The 23,834-nt window shown below is 35.4% G+C and overlaps 1 protein-coding gene across 1 annotated transcript in view; it reads right to left on the bottom strand.

Annotated features, from left to right (window-relative positions):
- The window catches only part of BVES (blood vessel epicardial substance), a 65,074-nt gene that overhangs the window by 36,519 nt on the left and 4,721 nt on the right, over window positions 1–23,834 (bottom strand). Inside the window, exons 3-6 of the mRNA XM_036767035.1 lie at window positions 18,874–19,110; window positions 16,641–16,765; window positions 12,680–12,867; window positions 11,879–11,987 (exon numbers count right to left, since the gene is read on the bottom strand). Coding sequence (XP_036622930.1) covers window positions 11,879–11,987; window positions 12,680–12,867; window positions 16,641–16,765; window positions 18,874–19,099 — 648 coding nt within the window. The 5' untranslated portion in view covers window positions 19,100–19,110. The remainder of the gene's footprint in view (window positions 1–11,878; window positions 11,988–12,679; window positions 12,868–16,640; window positions 16,766–18,873; window positions 19,111–23,834) is intronic.

Here is a 23,834-nt window from a genome sequence, read left to right as displayed (position 1 = left end):
CACAACAGTAACTCTTGCAAACTGGGAGATAAGAGCTAAAAACCTAGACCTCTTCTCTAAACTTAATTATAAAAAAAAAGAAAGAAAACTTAAGTATTTCCAAGATAAAACATGTCCATTAATCATGTAAAATTAAATTCTGGCCTTCCAGAAAGAAATTCAGTATCTACTATTAATTGCAAAAAACCCCAAATAAAATAAACACATCACTAGCCTCTTTGTAATATAGGGGTTTTTATGGAAAGACAAAAATGAAACAGTTTTCTCTTCTACCTCTTTGGACACTTGTACTCCTAAATAATTGATACTTAGCAAGTCGGAAGACTTAACTTTTTAAAAGGGAGAGAATGGATTCAATGAAAGATTAAAAAAAGGGATATTGGGAATTCTTCTAATCCAACCTCTTCATTGAGGCCCCAATAGGTTGACTTGTCTAAAGTCACAGAGTGAATAGTAAAGCTTTAATTTGATGAATGAATGAACTTATGCATTTACTATGTGCCAGGGCAGGGGCAGGGGATTTGCTCTGTGAAGTTTGGAGTCAGTCAGAGGGCTGCACTTGAGGACTTAGAGGGCCACATGTGGCCTCAAGGTCACAGGTTCCCCACCCCTGTGCTAGGCACTGTGCTATGTGCTGGGGATACAAGTAGAGAAAGCAACTAAGTTCTTGCTCTTAAGAAGCTCATACTCGAATAGGGAAAAACATCATATAAAGGAAAGTGTAGGTACAGGGCAGGTGGAAAGACCCAGAGGTCCTAGGGATGCAGCATCTGGGCAAATGGCAAGGACCAGGGCTCCTTAGGATAATATCATCAGTAAGTCATAGGACAGTTTGAAGGCTCTGCAGGGCACACAGGCAGTAGTGCTAGATTAAGGGATTAAGAGCTGATGGTCCTTCTACTCATTGGTAGGAACAGAGTTGGGGTGACTCTCAATGCATCCAAGCCAGGTGAGCAGTCAATTCGCCCAGGTGGTGAGCAAACAAGTAGCCTGGGTTTGAAGTGGCTGGGGCTAGATATCAGGAAATTGAGAAATTGAACCCAAGTGGCTTGACTTGAGAAACAAGAAAAAGGAATAAGGAATGACCATGATAAGCTTGAGTACTCCTTAAGCAGAAATCAATAGCATAAAAAGAGAATGTAATTCCACAAAACTCTGCAATGGAAAGCCATGGTGGCAAATAATAGTACTTCAGATCTGAAAAGTATTTGTAGATTCTCCATAAGCTTTTTTCTACATCTATGAAATGATGCTAGCAATACTCTAATTAGTAATATCATATACCAATTTTAATAACAATTCCAATACTAATTTATTAGTGACATGGGAGTTATTCTCAAATCAGAGGTGATCCTATAATCTTATAAGTCAGACTTTTAATTTGTAAAGATCAAAATAAAAAATGAAATGGCATACAACTAAAACATTTCCCACCTAATGTTTAAGTGAGCTGTTGGCGCCAAAAAACTAGATGGAAAAATGGATGTCAACACAGATTACAACCTTTTCTTAAAGAGATTTAACAGGTGGTCTATAATTGCCATAATGAAGAGACCAAAAGAGCTGAAAAAACACCTGAGCCAGTGAACATTTAATCTCTTTGCCAAAATGAGAGACATAAGGGCAATTGAAGTTTAGAATACAAACTCATTTATAAATGAGTTTTATAAAATCTTTTGGAGAAGACATATGTTCATTCTAGGTGCTAGCATGGTTACAGGGGAAGTCCAGTTCATGGCCCAAACAGAACAGTGATTCTTTAGAAATCACAGGATCAGAGATTTAGAACTGGAAAAAGCTTGAAAGGTCAGGTCCAACTCCTTTATTTTACAGGTAAAGAAACTGAAGCCCAAAGATATTAAATGATTAACTTGGGATGAGAGCTAATAAGTATCCGAGAAGGAATCCAAACCAAGGCCTTCTTGAATCCAAGTCCAATACTCTATCAACTATGACTGTAGTTCTCTAGATTCTCCTATTTTCAGATATAATTACACATCAGCCCTAGAATACTGTAGAATTTCCTTAATGAGAACCATAACTATTCAAGAGAGTACAGTGTATCTATCAACACAGAAAAAATAAATGAATGAAGAATACTTTTTGTCCAGATGACAATATACAGCTGGATGGGCTACCCAAAGAGCTTGTCTATGAGGACAAAGTAACAGACAGGTAATAGAAATTGGTAGTGAGCTGGACCCACAACAGAATGCTAGGAGGACAGCAGACCAGATTGCCTTTCAATGACTTCAAGCTCTTCTTTGAAACAAAGATCCAATTTTTTAAATACAATATTTGTCTGTTGGTTAGGCATCAATGCAAGTCATGGAACAGAAGCAAAGAGTTTGAATTAGAAGAATCTCAGCAACTATCAATTAAACCCATACATGAAAGGAATCCCCATTATAATATACTGGACAAGCGATTATTTAGCCTCTGACTGAAGACCTCTAAAGATGAGGAAACCATCACCAGTTGGAGCAGCCCTTTCCACTTTGGGACAGTTTAAATTGCTAGGAAGTTTTTCCTGACATTAAACCTAAATTTTCTTCTGCCTCTTCCACCCATGTCTTCTGATTCTGCCCTCTGGAATCAAATAGAGTAAGTCTCTTTTGACTCTTCTCTTTTCTAGGCTAAACATGTAAAGTTTGTTCACTGATCCTTCTCTAATATGTACTTAAGGTCTTTCACTGCCCTAGCTGCACTCCGTGGTCTTTCACTGCCCTAGCTGCCCTCCATGGGATATTCTCCTTTTTTTATCATTGTCTTTCTGTAACATTCAAAACTGAAGAAATACTTAAGATAAGGTCCGACAAAGGCAGAGTGCAGTGGGGCTATGTATGCCCCCTTTTTCCTGGAAACTATGCTTCTTTTGATCCAGCTCAAAGTCTCATCAACTTTTTTTTAACAACCCCCCCCACATCCTACTGATGGCTCATATTGTGTTTGTAGTCCACTAACAACACTCCTCCCAATATTTTTCAGAGCAACTGTTTTCTAAGCATTCTTCTCTTACTTTGTACCTATGAAGTTAATTTTTAAGTTATTCCTAAGAATAACATTTTATATTTGTTCTAATTAAATTTCATCTTATTAGATTCAACCCAGTGCTTTGGCTTGTCAAAATACTTTGGTTTTTACATAGTTTATTATTTTTATTTTTCAAGTAACAATTTTAAAAATTAATCTGTCCTTCTCCTTGCTCCCCATGCTGACAATTTAGCAAAAGGAAAAATTTTAGCCCCTCAATATATAGCTGCATAGTCCAGCAAAGCAAACTCCTGAATTAGCCATGTCTGAAAATGTATGTCTCTTTTTTCATTTTAAGGTGATCAATCTGTCAGGAAAAGAGTAACGTGTTTCATTTTTATTCTTTTGGACTCATGGTTTATTTTGTTTACGAGAATTCTAAAGTCTTTCAAGTTATATTTTCTATAACATCATCACTGTATAAACTGTTCTAGTTCTGCTCACTTCACTCTGCATCAATCCATAAAGATCTTTCCAATTTCATGATGAGCAGGCAGACTTCAGAAAAATCTGGAAAGACTTATATGAACTGATGCTGAGTGAAATGAGCAGAACCAGGAGAACATTGTACACAGTAACAGCCACATTGTGAGATGACTGACTTTGACAGACTTAGCTCTTCTCAGCAATGCAAGAATCTAACACAACTCCAAAAGGCTCACGATGGAAAATGCTATCCACATCCAGAGAAAGAACTTTAGAGTCTGAATGCAGATGGAAGCATACTATTTGCTTTCCTTTTTTTTTGTTGTTTTGTTTTGTTTCTTCTTTCTCATGGTTCTTCCCATTACATCATGACTAATGTGAAAACATGTTTAATATGAATGTCTAAGCAGAGTCTATATCAGATTGCATACCATCTTGGGGAGGGGAGAGTGAAGGGAAGGGGAGAAAATTTAAAACTCAAAATCTTATGAAAGTGAATGTTAGAAACTAAAAATAAATAAATTACATATATATACACACATATATCTCTTTCCAATTTCTTCTGAAATCATCTATTTCTTCATTTCTTATGGCACAATAATATTTCATTACATTTCTATGATACAATAGGTTTAGCCATTTTCCAACAGATGTGTTAGAAAAATACCAACTTAGTTTCCAATTTGGGGTTACCACAAAACAACTACTACAAATATATTTGTACACATAGATCCTTTTCCTCTGTCTTGGATTTCTATATAGGTCTATATAGCTAGGTGTGCACAATTTGGTAACTTTCTGGGCATACTTTAAGATCCAAAAGGATCTTGACTCTAAAATTCAGTATATTAGCTCTCAGAGGTACACATATACAAATTAATGCAAAAATACATGTTAGTCAACAAGCATTTATTAGATGCCGACTATGAACCAGGTACTATGCCAACTGTTCGGGAAACAGAAAGGTAAAAGAGGTGCTGAAAAGCAAATATATAATAATTATATTGATACAATTACCATAAGATTGACTCATATCAACTTGTTTATACCACCAATACAGATAACAGTTGAATCCTCCTGACCAAATGATCAGTATCTCTAGAGCCTGATGCATAGGCAATAGAATGGAGTACTAAAGGCTGATTTCTGTACAACTTAAACAAATAGCAGGATAGGTAAATGAAGAGCAATTGATGACTTTGCAGACATTAACAGGGAGATAGCAGGCAAAATACATGAGGGCTGAACCCCAGTATTCAAGCCACTGTGACAATAGCTGTAGGGTGATTGAAGTAAGTGAGATGTCCCTTAGTCCTATACAAGTCATTATCAGTGACTTTAGAAAATGCAGTTCATATACAAAAAAAAACCGTAAAAGTGGGGCTGGAAATAATCTAGGAAACAACTGGCCCTAAGAAAAATATCTTTATTGCTGCACATGGCATCTTAATTGGTTTCCCTCTCAAGCCTCTCTCCCCTCCAATCCCTTCTCCACAAACTGCCAATTTAATATTGCTGAGATGCATATCTAAGTCAGTTCCCTACCCTAGAAATTTCAGCAGTTTTCTATTGCCTCTAATATAAACTACAAATTCCTCTAGATAGTATTCAAAGACCTTCATAATCTAGATCCAGCTCACTTTTCTGGGCCCATCACACATCACTCCCCCTCATGCAGTCTATGTTTCAGACAAATTGGCTTACTCAATGTCCCTCAACCACAACATTCCATCTTCTATCTCCTTGCTGTTACACAGACTTTCTCCTATGCCTACAAATGTCTCTCACTGCATCTATTTCTTAGTGTATCTTAGCTCTCCTCAAAATGGAACTCAAGCAATACCTTCTACACAGGACTTTTCGAGATCCCCCCAACTTGCTAGTGCCTCTCCCTCTGAAATAAATTTGCACTAAAATTTGCATTTAACTTTTACTGCATCCTCCTACCAAGGGTAGGTACTAAATAAATATTTACTGGATGAATAAACAAATCTTACCAACTAATACTTGGATAATCTCCCTGAATTTTATACTAAAGATTTAATAATAGTTTTAAAATAACATTTATAGCTGAAATTTATAAATTAAATATCTGAAATGTATTTAAAATACATTTATATCTGAAAAATAATCAACCGTTATCTTAATTTTAACTCATGTCATACTTTATTTCTAATTTCAATAATGGCATAAAAAGAACTGTAGATAATACTATAGATTATATATACATACTATATGGTTTCATCAAAACAGGTCATGCCAGATTAACCACACTTTCTTTTTTTGGTAAGAGTATTAGGTGGGTAGATAAGGGAAATGCTACAAGTAATTATTTAACTAGATTTTTAGCAAAATATGTAATAGTTTCACATTATTCTTGTGAAAAAGATAGGATTATGTAGGCTAGGTAAAAGAAAAGTTAGGTGGATTTAATCAATCAATCAACATTTATTAAGCACCTACTATGTGCCAGGCACTGTGCTAAGCACTGGATTCAGAACTTGTTGAATGGCCAGACCCAAAGAAAAGTCACTAATATTTCAATGTCCACTTTGAAGAAGGTTTCTGGTACAGTGATGTCAAGGTAAGATTGAAGAAAGGACCACTAAGGATCCCAGCATAATACATATTGGCTTAGAAAACTATAGATTCATATAATCTATGTTCAGTTGTATTTTTATTTATTTTGTTAAATATTTTCTAATTACATTTTAATTGGATTTGAGCTATAGTTGGGAGTGTGGCAGGCCCTATGTCTGACATTCTACTACAGTGGACTACATCAGGTATGAGTGCTTGGCACGGTAACATTTTTACTAATGCCTTAGATGAAACATATATTTCAGGACTGTTAAGTTTATAACTGCCACAAAGTTGGGAAGGCTAGCTTACATGTTGTTTGAAAGAGGTAGGGTCTAAAAAGAGTCTGGCATGAAAATACTGAGGAAAATTTGTTTTTAAAAATTGAATAGGGATTTTTAAAAAGTCTTAACTATGGGTTAAAAAAAATCAATGTTGTTAGTACAAGATGGAAGAGGATCTTGTAGACAGCAGCATGTATGAAAAAAAAGATCTAAGGATTTTTAGTAGTATGCAAATTTATCGTGAGTCAAGATTATATTGAGAGGCATAGTCACCAAGACTAGGGTCCTGTTTCTACCCTGGTCAGTTCTAGGTGCTGCATTGAAGGATGGATCCTAAAAAGCTAGAATGCTTCCTGAGAATATCAACTAGGATGGTGAAGGAACTCAAGATCATGCTTATAAGGAATAATAAAAGCAAATGGGGCCAATTAGCCTGGAAAAGACAAGATTTAGGGGGACAATGATAGTCAAATTCAAATATCTGAAGACTGGTCCATGGAGAGTGGAATAGATACTTTCTGATTGGCCCCAGGAAAATAGAACTAAGATCAATGGATATAAATTGTAAAAAGACATATTCAGTCTGGATGTCAAGAAGAACTTTCTGAGAAAAAAATTATTCTGAGATAAAATTGCAAATTGCAAATCCCATACCTCAGTGTGAAAACTTCCCCATTATACAGATTAACAATGTAGTTGTTTTAAAATTATCTGTTATCTAGAAAATAAATTAAATTAAATCCGGTATGCTGACCTGTTAAAGACCTTAGTTTAAAAAGACCAAGGTCTTCCTCTGCATCCAGGGCCATCTCCAGTCATCCTGATCTTGCCACTGGACCCAGATGACTCCAGAGGACAAAGTGAGGCTGGTGACCTTGAACACCCCTTCCACATTCAGATTCAATTCATATTCAAGTCATGGCATCACCGTCTAGATGTCATGGCCCTCTTTGAGAACCAAGGACAAACAACAACAACAGTCTATGTGTAATCACACATACATACGTACTCATACATGCATCTCTACTTTTTTGTAGTATTTGCCTAAAGGACTAGCCTAGAATTAATTTTATTATTAATCTAAAGAATAGAAAAAAACTGATAAAACTAGAAACTGCATGCATCCTTTTGGAAAATTATTAATTTTTTTGTCTAAGACTTTCTTATTTACAGACTTTACAACATATAAACAAATATCCTTTTAAAGATTTCCTCTAGCCCTGTCTAGTTCTAAGACTTAAAATTAGCTAGGTATCTTGGTTCTAAGAGTATAGAACCAGATTGAAAGGAAAGTTGACTCACTATTTTTGACTAGTTGGTAAAAAATGTAGTGCGAATAGGCAAAGAATCTTAAGTACAGGATAATTCTTAAGGAAATACAATTTTATTACTTTTAAATATATTTAAATAACTAGAACTAAAGAAAATGTTATTAAGAAGAGATACTTAGGATGGTTTTAATGGACAAGAATGATCTGTAATTCATAAATTATGTTTATATATGAATATAAGTTTTAAAATAATTGAAAACTCAAGTCTCTTTGGTAAGTCAAACATTTTCTTTGAAATTTTCTGCAAGAATTTACTTATTAAATCCACTTTCCACAAATGGTATAAAGGTATATCTCAGTTCAGTCCTTAATTGATGACAAATTCTGAGTTAAGTAGAATTCAAAATGAAGATATTTTACTGTAAGATATGTCTGCAAGGTTTGAGAGGTAAATATTTCTTTCTATTCCTCATGAGGTTATTTTGATATGGGGTTAGTCACAAGCATAATAACTAAGGTCATTCAATTTTGTGGGTAATGGTTTATTTCTGCTAACTGGGCAGTTTTATCTAAAAGCAGAGCTGTCTCACCAGTTAGCTGACAACAGACTTCTATAAAACATGAAAGTTTTATAATAGATTCCAGGAATTTTCAAAGCTACAGTAGGCTAAATTTGCTTCCAGACCAATTAGTGGGACTCTCTTCAGTGCCATATTTGAGTTCCTGCTGAGGAAATATAGCTCATAATGGTGTCAAGTTAGAAGCACAAGGATTTCTTTTGGTTTGGGAATTACAGTAAACTTTCATAACCTTCCTCTCATGGGCCCATGCCCAGGGGAGGGGCTGCCTGGCAAATAGTGCATCAAGTCCTGACTTTAGATTCTAAACCCATCCCACACCCTTTCCAACATAATGAGATTGTAGCTATTCAAGCCACCCATGGCCACACATCAACAGCTTCTTTATTCTTAACATTTTGAGAAAAATATTCCCTATTTGCTTGTCTAGCCATAAAAAAACATATGTTCTCAGACTCTTTGCCACCGAAAAAAGGAAAGTGGATTTGACAAACAAATAAAAAAATACTAGCATGAAAGGGTAAGAAAAAAGAAGGAATTTCTCAACAATTTAGAACTGGAAATAATAGAACTCTGTTTAGTCGTGAAGTGTTGGCTGTCTTCATTCTGTGGAAAATTTACCTAATCTTTTTGGGCCTGGCGCCATATTACATACACCAAGAACAAGGGAATGTATCCTGAGAAAAAGGTTTATTCATTCTCTTAATACTTATTGAATTCCCATAGGGTGCCTGGAACTGTATACTAGGTACTAAAAGATATAAGGTTGGAAACTGGCCAGTGACAGATGGAATTACTTTACTGCATAATTTGAAGTTTTGCCTTTGTAAATTAAGATCCTGTTTTATGTGAGTCCTGGTTAAAACTTAAGAGTTCACCCACTTCCTACCAGCTTGACAGCCTGTGAAATCAGCCAGGCCACTTCTACTCTGGGTTTGAATTTTTGGCAAATATGGAACAGAAGCAGGCAAGCTGTTATCCATGGAAAAATCCATTCTTCTAGAATTCCCCCCTTCTCCACCTCCCTTTGGACCAATAAAGCTTTGGTTTCCAAGCCTTCAGGCCACAGAACAAGCTGTTGATTTTGCTAGAAAACATCAGCAGGGGGGCAGTTTTTATATAAAGTTTTATAGAAACCTCAATTTACATAAAAAACAGTTCCACTGCTAGAGAGACCGTCGCCCAAAGAGATTAGTGTTCTCCTGTTGGTGACTTTAGGAATCAGCTACCTAACAAATCACATGTGCTCCATGGGAAGGAGATAGAATGGAAAGCCAAGTTATCAGACTGCTCAGTTACACGCATGCACGCTCACATGCAAACACACACACGCTCCCTCACAAGTATTACAAATAGCACTTCCGGCAGTGTTACCCCAAATCTTGTCCTCTGTGAACTGTCACAATCATGTTGTCCATTTGACTTTCCCCTCCTCCTAGTCCTAATATTTGTTCATTCTCTCTTTTACGACAATGAAGGCAACTTTTACATTTCTATAAAGTTTACATTAACAGCTAAATTTTTGGAGTGCTTTATGGTTCGCAGAGTGTTTCCATATATTATTTCCTGTGAGTCTCATCACAACTCTGTAAGGAAGGTGCTATTATTATTATTATGCCTATTTTACAAATGACAAAACTGAGGCTGAAGAGGATCAACTGGACTTGATCAGCGTCACACTGCTAGTAAATGTCGAAGGCAAGATTCAAACTCAGGTTTCCCTGACTCTTAGGTCCAACGCTCCATCTAATACATCACCTAACTGCCTTGCGATAACAAAGCACTTTCCTTTTAAGGAACCTTGGGGTGGGAAGGGCAAGAATTGCATCTTCATTTTGAAGAGGAGGAGAGGTTAAGTGAAGCGTTCTCTGTGGGGGAAAGGTTACAATTTGTGGCTAAAGTAGAGGGGAGAAGAATTATTATCCATGGATTCAATCATTCTTTCATTGGCACAGGTAACAGAGAGCTGGCTACATACACAGACTTGACCATCTGTGGACTAGCTGGCAAATGGCAGACCTAGATATCTGAGGACTATTTTTATTCTTGAGCATTGCCAGCAATAGAATTTTTGAAACAACAAAACTATGATGTCTCTCATGGGCTTATATTAGCCACTCCTTTTTCTAATTATAGAATTCTAAGGCATGGTAAAGTGGATAAAGTCCTGGACTGGGATTCAGGAAGGCTGAAGTTCGAATTTCAAGTCAGACATTTATTAGTTATGAAGTCACTTAACCTCTCAGAGACTCAGCTTACATATCTATAAAATGGAAATAATAAATGTACCTACCTATGTGGGTTATTTTGAAGATTAAATGAGATAACTTAGGATAATAAGCATTTTGTAAATCTCAGTTTCTTTTTGTCTAACCACCACCACCACCACCACCCCATCATCATTATCAATAATAATCCATTTGTCTACTGATAAATAAATAGCCCTCCAGATAATTTCTACAGAGACATTCTGAGCAAAGCCTATAGAAAAGCCAAGACTACTATTCTTCACCATGACACGTTCTCTTAAGAATCAAATCTCTTTAATTCTCAGTTTCCAGGAAGAAATAGCTTAAGCTAAGGGAACAAATTACTTTGGGATGGTAGGGGAAGGGTCAGTTTTAAACATTTTAATATTAACTACTTTCCTATCAGGAAGGGGAGGAAATCAGTCAACTAACATTTATTTAGGACCTACTCTGTGGCAGGCACTATGCTAAATTCTAGGGATACATAGAAAGACAAAGACAGCCTTCATTCTCAAGGAAATCACAGTCTAATGGGGAAGACAATATGCAAACAACTATGTAAATACAAGTAAGACATATACAGGATGAACTGGGGTAGACTCAAAGTGAAGGCATTAAGGTGAGACTTTTGCAGACTTGACAATTCCTGAATCTCTACCTTCCTCAAAAACTCTTTCTGTAAAGTTCCAAAATGTAAAGTCTCACCAACCTCCATTACTTGACCTTTTCTTCCCAGTTACCTCTACATAAATAATTATGCCACCCTGTTCTAGTCTACTGTTCCATACATATTTCAAGACCCATATTTTCCATGGGATTTAACCCGCTCAAAGCTTACCCATTTTTAACAGTTTTTTGTTGCAAGATGGAAAGATGGAAAGAGTACCCACGCTGATGAAATCACAGATCTTTCAAAGTATGAATGAATCCAAGTTATCACTTGGCCAAGAAGGAAAACAGCAGCTATGAAAAAAAATCCTTCACTATCTTCCTACCATTAATGAAATAATGGTTACTAGTGAAAACGGCAGCATTTTTTTCCTTTACATTAAAAAAAAAAGAAGAGAGTGACGGGTAATGAGGTAGTTATTCCTTTCTGAGGACACAAAAGAAATTAAGTCTGCTGACTTGTTCACATATAAATTATCACCACTATAAAGAAGCTATTCTTCAGTGTGTTCATTAAGTATAAGAAAAGTTAATTATTCTCTCCTCTATAATAAGGATTTTCAAGGTTCCATTAGATTCTATAGAATCAAGCCAATTTGTAGTTTTGTCTGTAAATGAAAGTCATTGATTTTTGAGTGAACTCTGTACCTGTGTCATGAATGTTGTACACTGATTATTCACAGCTAGCATTACTTAGGGCCATCTATTTGATTTTTGTGGAGTCGTGAGACAGTTTTGCAGTTTTCTTTGACCTACACCCAGTTATTATAAATCACACTGAACCATACCTGAAATTTTTCACCTCGGTTCATCTGAGTTGATCGAAATTCAGGGGAATCTATAAAGGCACAGGGGTAAATATTATGCAGAAAATGTCCTCGATAGGAGACCTTCATTCTGATGATAAAAATATTTGTTAATAACATGCACATAACATTTTGGCAACAAATGGTAATATGAATTTAATCTGAACATTTTATATCCTCATCACTTTCTGGGGTTTTGAAGTTGTTTTGTTTTTGGAGGCTGACCACAGATGCAAGACACATCTGAGTGCTCTCACTCAATCTCTGGACAAATATTTAACCAATGAAATTTCTTGATATCACTTTCCGGAACATAGAGCATCTCTCCCAAAGGCAGAATCCATTGCTGATGTTGTGATATCTCAAGTCATGGTTGTTTTGACATAATTACAATCCCATGATGTCTGGCATCACTCTTAGAAGTTGTATTTCTGGAAGTCACCAAAAATAAAACAACCAAATTTGCTTCCCCTCCTGCAGAGGTAAGACTTAAAACACTGCATCAAAACTTTAAGAAAAATCTCTATTTCTTATTCTAATTTTGTTATTATCCCTAAGAGCAAATACAATTCTGACCCTCTAACTTTAAAAGGCAAAAAAAATGCATATGGAGAAATAACCATCTTACAAACAACTGAAAATTCTCTGAATTCACCAAGATGTATAGAAATAAATTCCAATAATCTGCATCAGTTATATCAAAACAAATCCAATTATTGTCACCAATTATTACTATTTTATGGCTATCTAAAATGAAAGCCTCAATTTTCATATACCACCTACTTTCCCTTCAATAAGATACTCAGGCGGTCATCCACAGATGTTTTATCCTCTGCAGCATAGGTCTGGCCCTTTTTAAGGGTCTGAATATTGCAAAACTGTCCAGTTAATCTTTTGAACAATTCTGGAGGTACACGTAGTGGTTCAAACATTCGCCGGTATACACCCGTGAGCTCCTTTTCAATCTTTATCTGGAATACAAAGAATAAGGACTAGCTGAAAGGGTTGATTCAGTAAACATAAAAGATCTACTTCTACATTCTCTTCTTAAACATGTTTCTAACTTATATTATGGATCTTGCGCTCATCTCAGTATATTGTTTGTGGAGAGATGATGTAATTATGCTGACTTCTACTTTAGATATATTTTAAAAATAAGATTTATTGATGTCTTTTGTTTTTACAAAGTCATTTCTGGATATACAGCTTCTTCCTTCTAACAACAATTTGACCCTGAATCAAAATATGCCTTGTAAGAAAGGGGGAAAAAATTAAGCAAAAACAGCTGATACTGTAACCTTGGCTGACAACATAGGCAATATTCTTGCCTATATTCTACTTTGGGGCAATATTTTCACTGAAATTGAATAGTGTAAATGCATAAGAAGGCCTTTATATTCATAACTTCTCTTTGTATGTGTTGTGAAATAATTGAGTTTTTTGTCATACTATATTACCTGTTGTCATAGAGCATAGCTGCCTTTCCTAGTTCTATCAATAAAATGCTGAAGCTTGCCATGATTAGAATACCCTTTTTAATAGTGTGTATACACTGAAAAAGTCAAAACAAAATATGTTCACTTTTAAATACTGCATAAAGACTAGAAACAGTCTACAAAGCAATTGCTATCAGAAAATATGCCACAGTTCACTAAGCATAGTCTACAACGCCCTGGGACATCCCCAAGGTGAAAACTATTTTCATAATAATACTAAGACATGAATTGCTTATTAAATTATTCTTCCCTTTCCGACTATATATCTGTATGAGGCCCAATTTTCTTCATACATTTCAATCAAACCAACTAATCACACAGATTGAAAGCAGAAGTAGATATGAGAATCCAGCTGTCTTCTATTAAGCCAAACATTGAAGAAATTTTCAAAAATGTGTAAAACAAAGCCACTCTTCTCACTATTTTTTTTGTTTTGGAAAATACAGTTATTTTTCATAAAAAATTATTTATATTGACATGTCATGGGTATATTATTATTTTTAAATGAATTAATATTTTTAAATGTATCAGTCTTAATTTTCAATATAGTAAATATCTATAGATATAACCCACATAAAGAAGTTCTTTGGAGTATCCTCAATACTTTTTCAAGAGTGTAAAGAGGTTCTGAGACCAAAAAGTTTGAGAACCACTGGCCTAGAGAACAGAAAAGTTAAGTGACTTGCCCAGGCTTACACAGCCAATATATGTCAGAGGCAGCACTTAAATCAAGGTATTTCTTAATCCCAGGTCAATTCTTTATCCACTGTTACTCACTGTCTGTCACTTATATTTCATTTTTTGTTTTCATTACTTGTGAATATGTCACATAGGCTATTATGGTGTGAGATATAATACAATACAATACAATATGATATGATATGGTACAGTATAGCACAGTATAGCATAATATAATTAATATACTGTACCATAATTGATATAAAGATATGTGATCTCTGGATCACAGATTATTTAATCTTTATAGTTCCCCTATATGATCAGCAGTGTTTGGCACACAGAAATATCTAATAAGGTTTATAAACACTGGTTATTGGAAAACAGCTTTCCCCAAACCACCTTGCACAATTTAAACATGTCTATTGTTTGATTATCTTCTGACCTGAGCTACTCTCCCTCGCTAGGAAGCAACTGAGCACTCTGGAATCCAATGACCTATGAGAACACTGGAAAATGACAGTGCAAAGTGTGCACAATTTTAGGGTTTATCACAGGGGTGGGGAATCTGCAGCCTTGAGGTCACGTGTGGCCCTCTTAGGTCCTTTGACTAAATCCAAACTTGACAGAACAAATCCTTTTCTCTATGAAGTTTGGATTTAGTCAAAAGGCTGTGTTTGAGGACCTAGAGGGCCACATGTGGCCTCGAGGTTGCAGGTTCCACAGCCCTGGCTAACCCAACAGCTCTTATGAGCATCAAAGAGCCTACAGGGCCATGCATCTCTCAAAGCTCTTGAGGACTTATTTTAACTTTTTGCTTTTCTGAATTCCATGTTAATGAGGAGGCTCACAGAAATTAGAAATGTCCACAAAACCAAGCTTATATTGATAAAATTAAGAATCATACATACAGATATGAGGAGTAGCATTATCTCTAGTCCAGCTTAGAGATGCATGTCCCCTGAAGGGTTTCCTAAATTTCATGGCTCTTGGGAATAGGAAATGCTTGGGAGTCCTGAAAATAATTCAAGATTAACCTATTTCAAAGTAACTAGCTACATTTTCCATAGGCAAATCACTTAATTTCTCTGAGCCAGTTTGTTCATCCTTAAGTTAATGACAGCTTGGCAGAGTGGAGAAAGAGCCAGCTTCAGAAACCTGGGTTCAGATTCTGCTTCCAACATGCACTGGCTATGTGACCCCAAGAAAGTGACTTTTTAGGCCTCTCTCCAAGGCTTGACCAGGTATTTCTTGCAGCCCTTGCCTCGCCATCCCAAGTCCCAGATCCAGTTGCCATTCTCAGAGAATCTTTTCCTGTGAAGCCAGTCCCCATTTAATTCACCTTTCCCTGCCTAAATTTCTATTGCACCGTTGCCTGTAACTCATAATTACCATTTTGTGCTCTAACTGCACTGTTTGAGTAAGTTCAATCTTTCCAAGAAAAATGTGAGTTTCTTCATAGTATTCTGTGTGCAACACCCCCTTGTGCTGGGTACAGAATAAGCAATATCAGTTATAGTTATGATGAAAAGATGACTTTCCGTACTCCTTTCCATTATATCTTTAGCATCATGTATTCTTATTGCCAGCAAAAATTTTTTAAAAAATGTTGAAGATGTTAAAATGACGCTCTTAGAACAACTAATAAGATTACAAAATAGCTAAATTTTAAGCATAGAAAATAATTGAAATAAATATTGCCTTAAAAGTAGAAGTGCTTTTGTGAAAAAAGATCCCACAAACTAGATACAACATTATTGACTAGCTTTTAGAATTTGCTGATTGTCAATCAAATTTCTCCTAAATGAGAGAGGTATTCAAATGTGATTCAGGAAGATTAATATACCCACAGTACTTAGCTTGTAATTTTTATCTTGTTCCATGAATTCTAAATAAACTTAGTTTGTAGAGAACTTTTTTGTGTGTATATGTGGACATGGTTTCAATCTATGACTTCATTGGTTTGAGGCAAGGGTAGGGAACCTGCAGTCTCGAGGCCAAATGTAGCCTTCTAGGTCCTTCGGTGCAGCCTTTTGACTGAGTCTGTTTTATAGAACGAATTCTTTTATTAAGAGGATTTGTTCTGTGAAGTTTGGATTCAGTCAAAAGGTGGCACTTGAGGACCTAGAGGGCCACATGTGGCCTTGAGGTCACAGCTTCCCCACCACTGGTTTTGAGGAAATTCACTCTGCCAACATACATTGGCAATTATTTTGCAACTTAGATTCTTAGGGTGTTGTCCGGTCAACTGAAAAGTTAAGTGATTTGCCCAGATCACACAGTTAACATTTGCCAGAGGCAGAACTTGAACCCAGGCTTTCTTGACTTCAATGTTGGTCTTCTACCTTCTATACCATGCTGTTTTTCTTGGAACTACAGGTTCTAAAACTACAAATTTTTGTAGTTTCCAAGAATGTTACTTTCATATGTGCAGAAATAGAAAATTCACTAGAGAAGTCAGAGTATAGAAGACCCGAAATTATTGGAAACTCATACATGGACCCAAGAAAATTCCTGTTCAAGACTCACGTTAAATTTATACTCATTATTAACCTGTGAGAGGAGCTACATACCGGTCTCTTTTTGTATAGCAGGTACAGAAAATGCAACAGGTTGATAATCAGGAATGCGGAATTCCAAATCATTATATCCAAGGCACAGCGATAGAGTGTAGCCCAGACAATAAAAAGGACACATCCTGTCAAATAATGAGTGAAAGATAAATTACTAGAAGTTTCAATTCCAACTTCAATACACATGTAAAATATCTTCTCTAATATGAAGTAACACCTGAGATATTTCTGGATCACTTAAACATCGAGGAAAAGTGAAACATTATATTCATTTTGCTTTGTTTTGTTTTGTTTTTACTGCTGAGAAAATGCCCTAGGAGCCTTCTGTTTAAGGCTCTCTTGGATTTTGAATGAAAGGATTTAATGAATAATTAAAACTTCCAATTGATAAAACTGGAAACTGATGGAGGTACCTATCAACTGAGGAATAGCTAAACAAATTATGATATATAAATGTGATGGGAAATTGTGTCATAAAATGATGAAAGACATGGTTTCAGAGAAAGCTTGGAAGACTTGTATGAACTGGTACAGAGTGAAAAGAACAGAACCGGGAGATTAATATTTACAAAAACAACAACATTGTAAAGCAGATAGCTTTGAAAGAAAAGACTAAAGAACTCTGATTACTGCAATGACCAATTATGATCCCAGAGAACCAGTGATGAAGTGTACTATCTACCTCCTGACAGACAGGTGATGGACTCAGGGTCCAGAACAATATATATATATTTTTTGGATGTTGCCAATATAGGAATTTATTTTCTTGATGCATATTTGTTACAATGATTTCTCTCTCTCTCTCTCTCTCTCTCTCTCTCTCTCTCTCTCTCTCTCCCTCTCTCCCTCTCTCCCTCTCTCTGTTTCTGTCTCTTCTCAGAGTAAAGTAGAAGGAAGAAAAAATAGATTTTTATTAATTAAAAAAGCTCCAAATTGTTAAAAGACTAGATATATTACCATATGAGACAGGAACAGAGGCATTCTAACTTCCTTTCTTTTTTTTGGAGGAAAGAAGGCAGAGCATTTGGGGTTAAGTGACTTGCCCAAGGTCACACAGCTAGTAAGTGTGTCTAGTGTCTGTGGCTGGATTTGAACTCAGGTCCTCCTGAATCCAGGGCCAGTGCTCTATTCACTGAGCCACCTAGCTGCCCTGGCATTCTAACTTCCAACAACAATAAATAAAAATAATTTATTTGAGAATTTCATCTAACATTTTTGAATATCATTAATAGGACCCAATTTATGGTGTATGTATAGAATAGGTATGACCCTGGTCAAGTCACAATGTCTAAAACTTTATGCAATTCTTACAATGTTCTATGTCAACTCTTTCTTAAACTGGAGTTACTTATACTAATAAAATTACAACTCCAGTCCCAAAAGTCTCCTTAGTGTCTACTCATAATAACAAACTCTAATGAAGATTTTTTTCCTAATACCTAAAACAGTTATTCCATTTAAGCGCTCTAAGTTTTGGTTTCCTTTTAAATAAAACACAGGGGGTGTACTAGATCATCTGAAAGAATTCTTTTAGCCCTAAATTCTATGATTCTGATTTAATATATTCTTAACTTTATTAAAAAAACTCAGAATTATCTTCTCCCTTTTAATTTATAAAGTTAGTTCACTGACATCAGAAAACAACAATAAAACCAAGATTATCTGTCAAAGACCACAGAATCTTAGAGCTGAAGGAATCTTAAAGGACATCTAGTCCAGAACTAAAGACCAGAAAGCGATCAATGTGACAGAAGTAATAATTGTCAGAGGCAGGATTTGAACTCAGGTTTTCTGATGCCAAATCCAGGGCTTTTCTATCACATCATAACGAAATTGATGCTGTCATTTATATATTTCAGGCAAACCCCCCGATTCTGCCTAATACCCAGATAACCAAATCAAAAAAAAAAGAAAGTTTCCTGAATAGGTAGGTGATTCAGTCCTCTACTTTGCATTACTGACATTTGAAACACTGAAAACAAGCCATCAGAAAAACCATTAATCATATATGAAAGTATGGAATATGACAAAGTAAAAATAACACATGGGATAAGTCAGTACTGGAGTCCCTAAGTACCTCAGTTGGCTCTTTAGGTTGCCTGGAGATAATAAAACCTTTGATTTCATTTTGTCATATATAAACCTTACCAAAAGGTATGATAAATTGATCAAACCAAGAATCATACCATGACAATGAACGAAAATGATGAAAAAACAATATTATTTCACTTACCTGTAGTTAACAACCCTCTAAGAAATATCATATGAAGAGTCAAAGTAGTTGGAATAAGCAGGGCAACTGCAAAACAGATATTTGCTACATGGAAAACCAGATGATGTATCTCTCTCCAGTTTTCACAAGTAGTTTCATTGGAGGGCACAGGCATGAGGTTTTCAAATTCAGATGTAAAACCAATTGTTGTGAATTCATTCAATGAACTGGGATCTGTATGATTCATTGTGAAAATTCCTGTTAAGAAAATAAATATGAAATGCTAAAACTTAGTCATATTATTTAAAACTCCACGAGAGTTCCTTGCTTACTTAGCAACAAAACCATTGGCTGACATTCATAGAAATAAGTTAGGTCTAATTTTACTCAAATGATTTTCTTGAAAAGTTTCTTAGAAGTGAATTGTTATAAATGAAATCATACTTCAAAACGCATTGAGCTTCAATTAAAAAGAATTCCAATTATTATTATTTTGATTATTATAAATACTCAAATTAACTATAAAGGACATATGAAGAAAGACGTTATTCTGCATCCAGAGAAAAAACTGATAGACGTATGTATAGAATAATTTTACATATATATGTATATATGTGTGTATACCTGTTTGCGTCTAATGGCAGTCATCTCTAGGGTGGGGAGTGGGGGTAGGGAAGAAAAAAAAGAAATATACATAATAATTTTGTTGCATATTTGAAAGGAATAGCAAGTTGTCCACAGTAGATTAGCAGTTTCATGTAGTCATCTTTTTTATTGTGCTATGTTATGGAAATGCCTGTTTTATTCCATTAATTAAAAATAAAATTAAAAAAAATTCCAATTACAAAGGAATCCTAATATATCCTGTATATTAAAAGGAATCCTTATAGTGAATCCTTCTGTGAAATAATATACTGCAAGCACCTCCTAAGGTACATTTAATTACTTGAATTATCAAGGATCTTTGATTTCATCAGCATGGATCCTTTTAACTATATAGCTCAAAGCCCTTACAATGTATTCCCCAATTGTGTTCATGGGTTGTTGTGGCCACAACACTTTATTACCTGGGACTAACCTTCCTTTGCTCACTTAGCCAGGGTGGTCCTTGGAGGACAGACATACAGTTTGGCCATGACTGGGCCCAGATTTCATGCCCTTCTACCTTGCAAGGAACTACTAGACCTTATACTCCATTGATACTGCCATTAAGAACTCAGGATCCCTTCCATGCGCAACTGGAATGGGACTTTAATTGAGGAAGTTACAGATGAACTAATAGGGGTAAATAACAGAAGCTCACATATCATTGGAAATATCAGCAATTCCAACTGCCTCATTTTTGCTTAAAGTGCGGTATCTGTTGTATCCAAAGGTACTAAAAGGAGGAAGGAAACAAGCATTTATTAAATTCCTACTTTGTGCTAGAAACTGTGCTAAGTGCTTTATAAATCTTATCTCATTCGATCTTCACAAGCCTGGGAGGCAGGTGCTATTATTATCATCCCCATTGTATAGTTAGGGAAACTGAGGCAAATAAAAGTTAAATGACTTGTCTAGGCTCATGTGGGCAGCTGGGATGAGCAGCTGATAGAGTGCTAGGCCTGGAATCAGAAAGACCCAAGTTCAAATCCAGCCTTTGATACTTACTGGCTGTGTGACTTTGGCCAAATCACTTGACACTGTTTGCCTCAGTTTCCTCATCTGTCAAATGAGCTAGAGAAGGAAATGGCAAACCACTCCACTATCTTTATTGAGGACACCCTAAATGGGATCACAGAGGGTCGGACATGATTGAAACGACTGAACGACATCAAAAAGGGTCCCGTACCTAGTGTCTGAGGCTGGAATTGAATTCAAGTTTTCTAACTTTACACTCAGTATTCTATCCTCTGTGCCATCTACCTACCTAAAAGAGAATTTAGATCTAATTTGCACGCAAGATATAAATCCTCTTTTTTCTTTTCTTTTCTTCCTTTTTTTTGTAACAAGATGGAACCGTATGAGATTGTGCTTTCACTGGTGCGTAGAAAGGACTTCTTTCCATGCAGAGCAGCAACTGGTCTGTAACATTTAATCTTAGAGAACTACCTAAGGCATTAAAAGGTTAAGTGACTTCTCTATGGTCACACAGCTGGTCTGTATGAGGTAGGATTTGAGTCCAGGACTTTCTGTCTCCAAGGCCAGAACTCTAACCAGTAGAACAGTATTCTGCTTCACTTAGAAACCACATCTTGAGTCCACAGAAAGTTCATGACAGGCAGTAATAATAATCATAGATAGAGGAGTAAGCCACAAATTTGTTAATGTATTACATAATTAAAACAAAGTAATTCACTAGCCAGGGAGGGGGACACAGTGCAGTTGTAAAAGGTTAATCAACAACTTCCACTGGTTACAAACACTATAAAATTCTTTATATAGAAAAAGAATAAAGCTGGGAAAGTTAAACTTCAAATGTTTCATGCGATCAAAATGCCTTCATTAAATTATTTTTGAAAGCATTATATTTTTGTAAAGGCAATATTAATTTCTTATTAGTTCATGAACCACGGATGATAAAGTAATGTTTCTCTTTCTCTCTCTCTCTCTCACTCACACACACACACACACACACACACACACACAGAGAGAGCTTAATTACTTCTATTATTATTATCATTAAATCTTGCTTTACTTTCCAGGTAGAGATTTCCCTATGTGGTACTTCAGAAATTAAAAACTGTACTTTTATACAGGTAGCCTGATTCTCTCTTCCTGGGACAGAGGTGGTGGCCTACAGGTGGACAATTCGGTATATACAGTCAGACATAATTAGGAGGTTGGTTTATTTTACTTAGCTGTTCTTTGTTGCAAAGAGGGGTTTGACTGGGTATGGAGGAAAGCTGTAAAAAAAAAAGGAGTATCAAGGAAACAATAATTGAAAAAAAGGGACTGTGAATTATAAAATTAAAGATATAACTTGATTATTAACTTAATATAAATTTTAAAATTAGATTAAAATTATCTGTAATTAGAAGTCTATTGATGTGAAAACTTAGAAATTCCTTTTTTGGAATCCAAATATCTTTTTTTGGTATACGTAAGTATTTAATAATTTTTAAAAAGCTTTTGTCTTCACTAATTACTTAAATCAAATTGATTTCCAACCTAATACTACTTTGTGTTCACTTCTCAGTTGTCCTACCATTTTATTTAAACACTCCTATCTTTAACAAATACGGTTTGGAGAAAAGCTATGTGGTTGGTGCTTGCTTACATAAAACTCAACACCAAGTGGCACCATTTGTTGAGTCCTTTATTATTTGTGGGTTATCCCTCTTTAACAAAAATGCTTTATTATGAACTCTCTGAAACCTGATCCGTTACACAAACTACTTGGCTTTAGGGGGAAAAACCTAAAATATTTACATAGCTGTTTCAGAAAAATGATTACTCGAATGGGAACAGTTTATAATTTTTCATTCAGCTAATAAAATCTATTTTTCCATTAGAAAACTTTACTTTTTTCAATTACTGAAAACATATAAAATAAAAATTTTAAGAAGTTGAGTAATTAGGACAAGTTAGGTATGCTGAAGTGTCAGAGCTTATAGTCAGAATTAAAAGAAATTCTTGAAGAATTCCACATTTCTTTAAAATCTGAAAAAACTTTTGTTTTCAGCTTTTGCAAAATTTACATGAAACATAAATAAAGTATTTTGTTTGTTTGTTTTTTGGAGGGAGGCAGGGCAATTGGGGTTAAGTGACTTGCCCAAAGTCACACAGCTAGTGTGTCAAGTGTCTGAGGCCAAATTTGAACTCAGGTCCTCCTGACTCCAGGGCCAGTTCTCTACTCACTGCGCCACCTAGCTGCCCCAATTAAAATATTTTGGAATCCAACTTTTTCATTTAATAGAAGTTACTGAAAAATCATTAAGTAGATTTGATAGATATCTACTAGAAGCAACATCGAATTTCTTCATAGTTCTGAAGCTCCAATATATAATGGTACTAGCAAAAGGCTATTGCTGACATACATCAATTTGCCAGAAAAAGAAAATAAAACATCCTAAAATCCAAGTACATTTAAAATGTCCATGTTAAAATAAATGTATCCCTATAGAGACTTATCCAGTGACTTATTTTATATTAGGATTCATTCATGAAACTCATGTTCTTTGATAGCTGGCCATACCTATACTCTATATAGAATACAAATAACATGATTCCTTTCACTGCAATTCAATAAACATTTATTAAACCTGTATTGCCTGCAAAATATTATGCTAAGTACATGGAAAAAGATAAGTTCAAATAAGATCCCTATCCTCATGGAGCTTACTGTCTAGCAGAGGGATAAGAAACATGGAAATAACTAAAATACAGGATAATCCCATTAGAGAATCATAAAACATCCAAATGTTACAATTTGAGAAAGAAAAAAGCCTGAGGTTAAATTCCAATTTCTTTCCTAATTACTAAACCTCACAGTCCCTAAATTAGTTCTGATCACCCCAGGAAGACATATTAAATATGCTTGATGACATGAGTGGTAGCTGATGGAGCATTTCCTATTAGCAAATCCTCCCCCACAGTAGGCTTAATTTCCCCTGAATTCTTTTTAAAAACTCTGGTGAAAAAAAAAATAACAGATATTCACATTCTAGCTACAGCTAAAGAAAAGTCAGGAAGAGTTGAAATGCTTTTGTTATGATCAATAGTTTTTACTACCATTTCTGTGATAATATTTTAGCCTGCTAATTTCTTCCTACTGAATTAAGGATAGGGAAAACTGTCAGCCACGTTACTATCAATCACCATAGCTTCCTTGTGAACATCCTGATGATTTCATCTATCAATGAAGCACGTAAAGAAGATCAGATTCTGTATTATAATATGCCTACAACACTAACCGAATCAGATGACTGGCAGAAATGGATCAAGTAGAACCTCAGAAGGTCTGACATGGAATTCTTAGTTAATGTTACTTTTAAGCTGTC

The sequence above is a fragment of the Trichosurus vulpecula genome, chromosome 7 (assembly GCF_011100635.1).
Source record: "Trichosurus vulpecula isolate mTriVul1 chromosome 7, mTriVul1.pri, whole genome shotgun sequence".
In the NCBI taxonomy this organism is placed as follows: Eukaryota; Metazoa; Chordata; class Mammalia; order Diprotodontia; family Phalangeridae; genus Trichosurus; species Trichosurus vulpecula.
The sequence above is the reverse complement of the archived record's forward strand: the minus strand, read 5'-3'. Positions and strand labels throughout refer to the sequence as shown.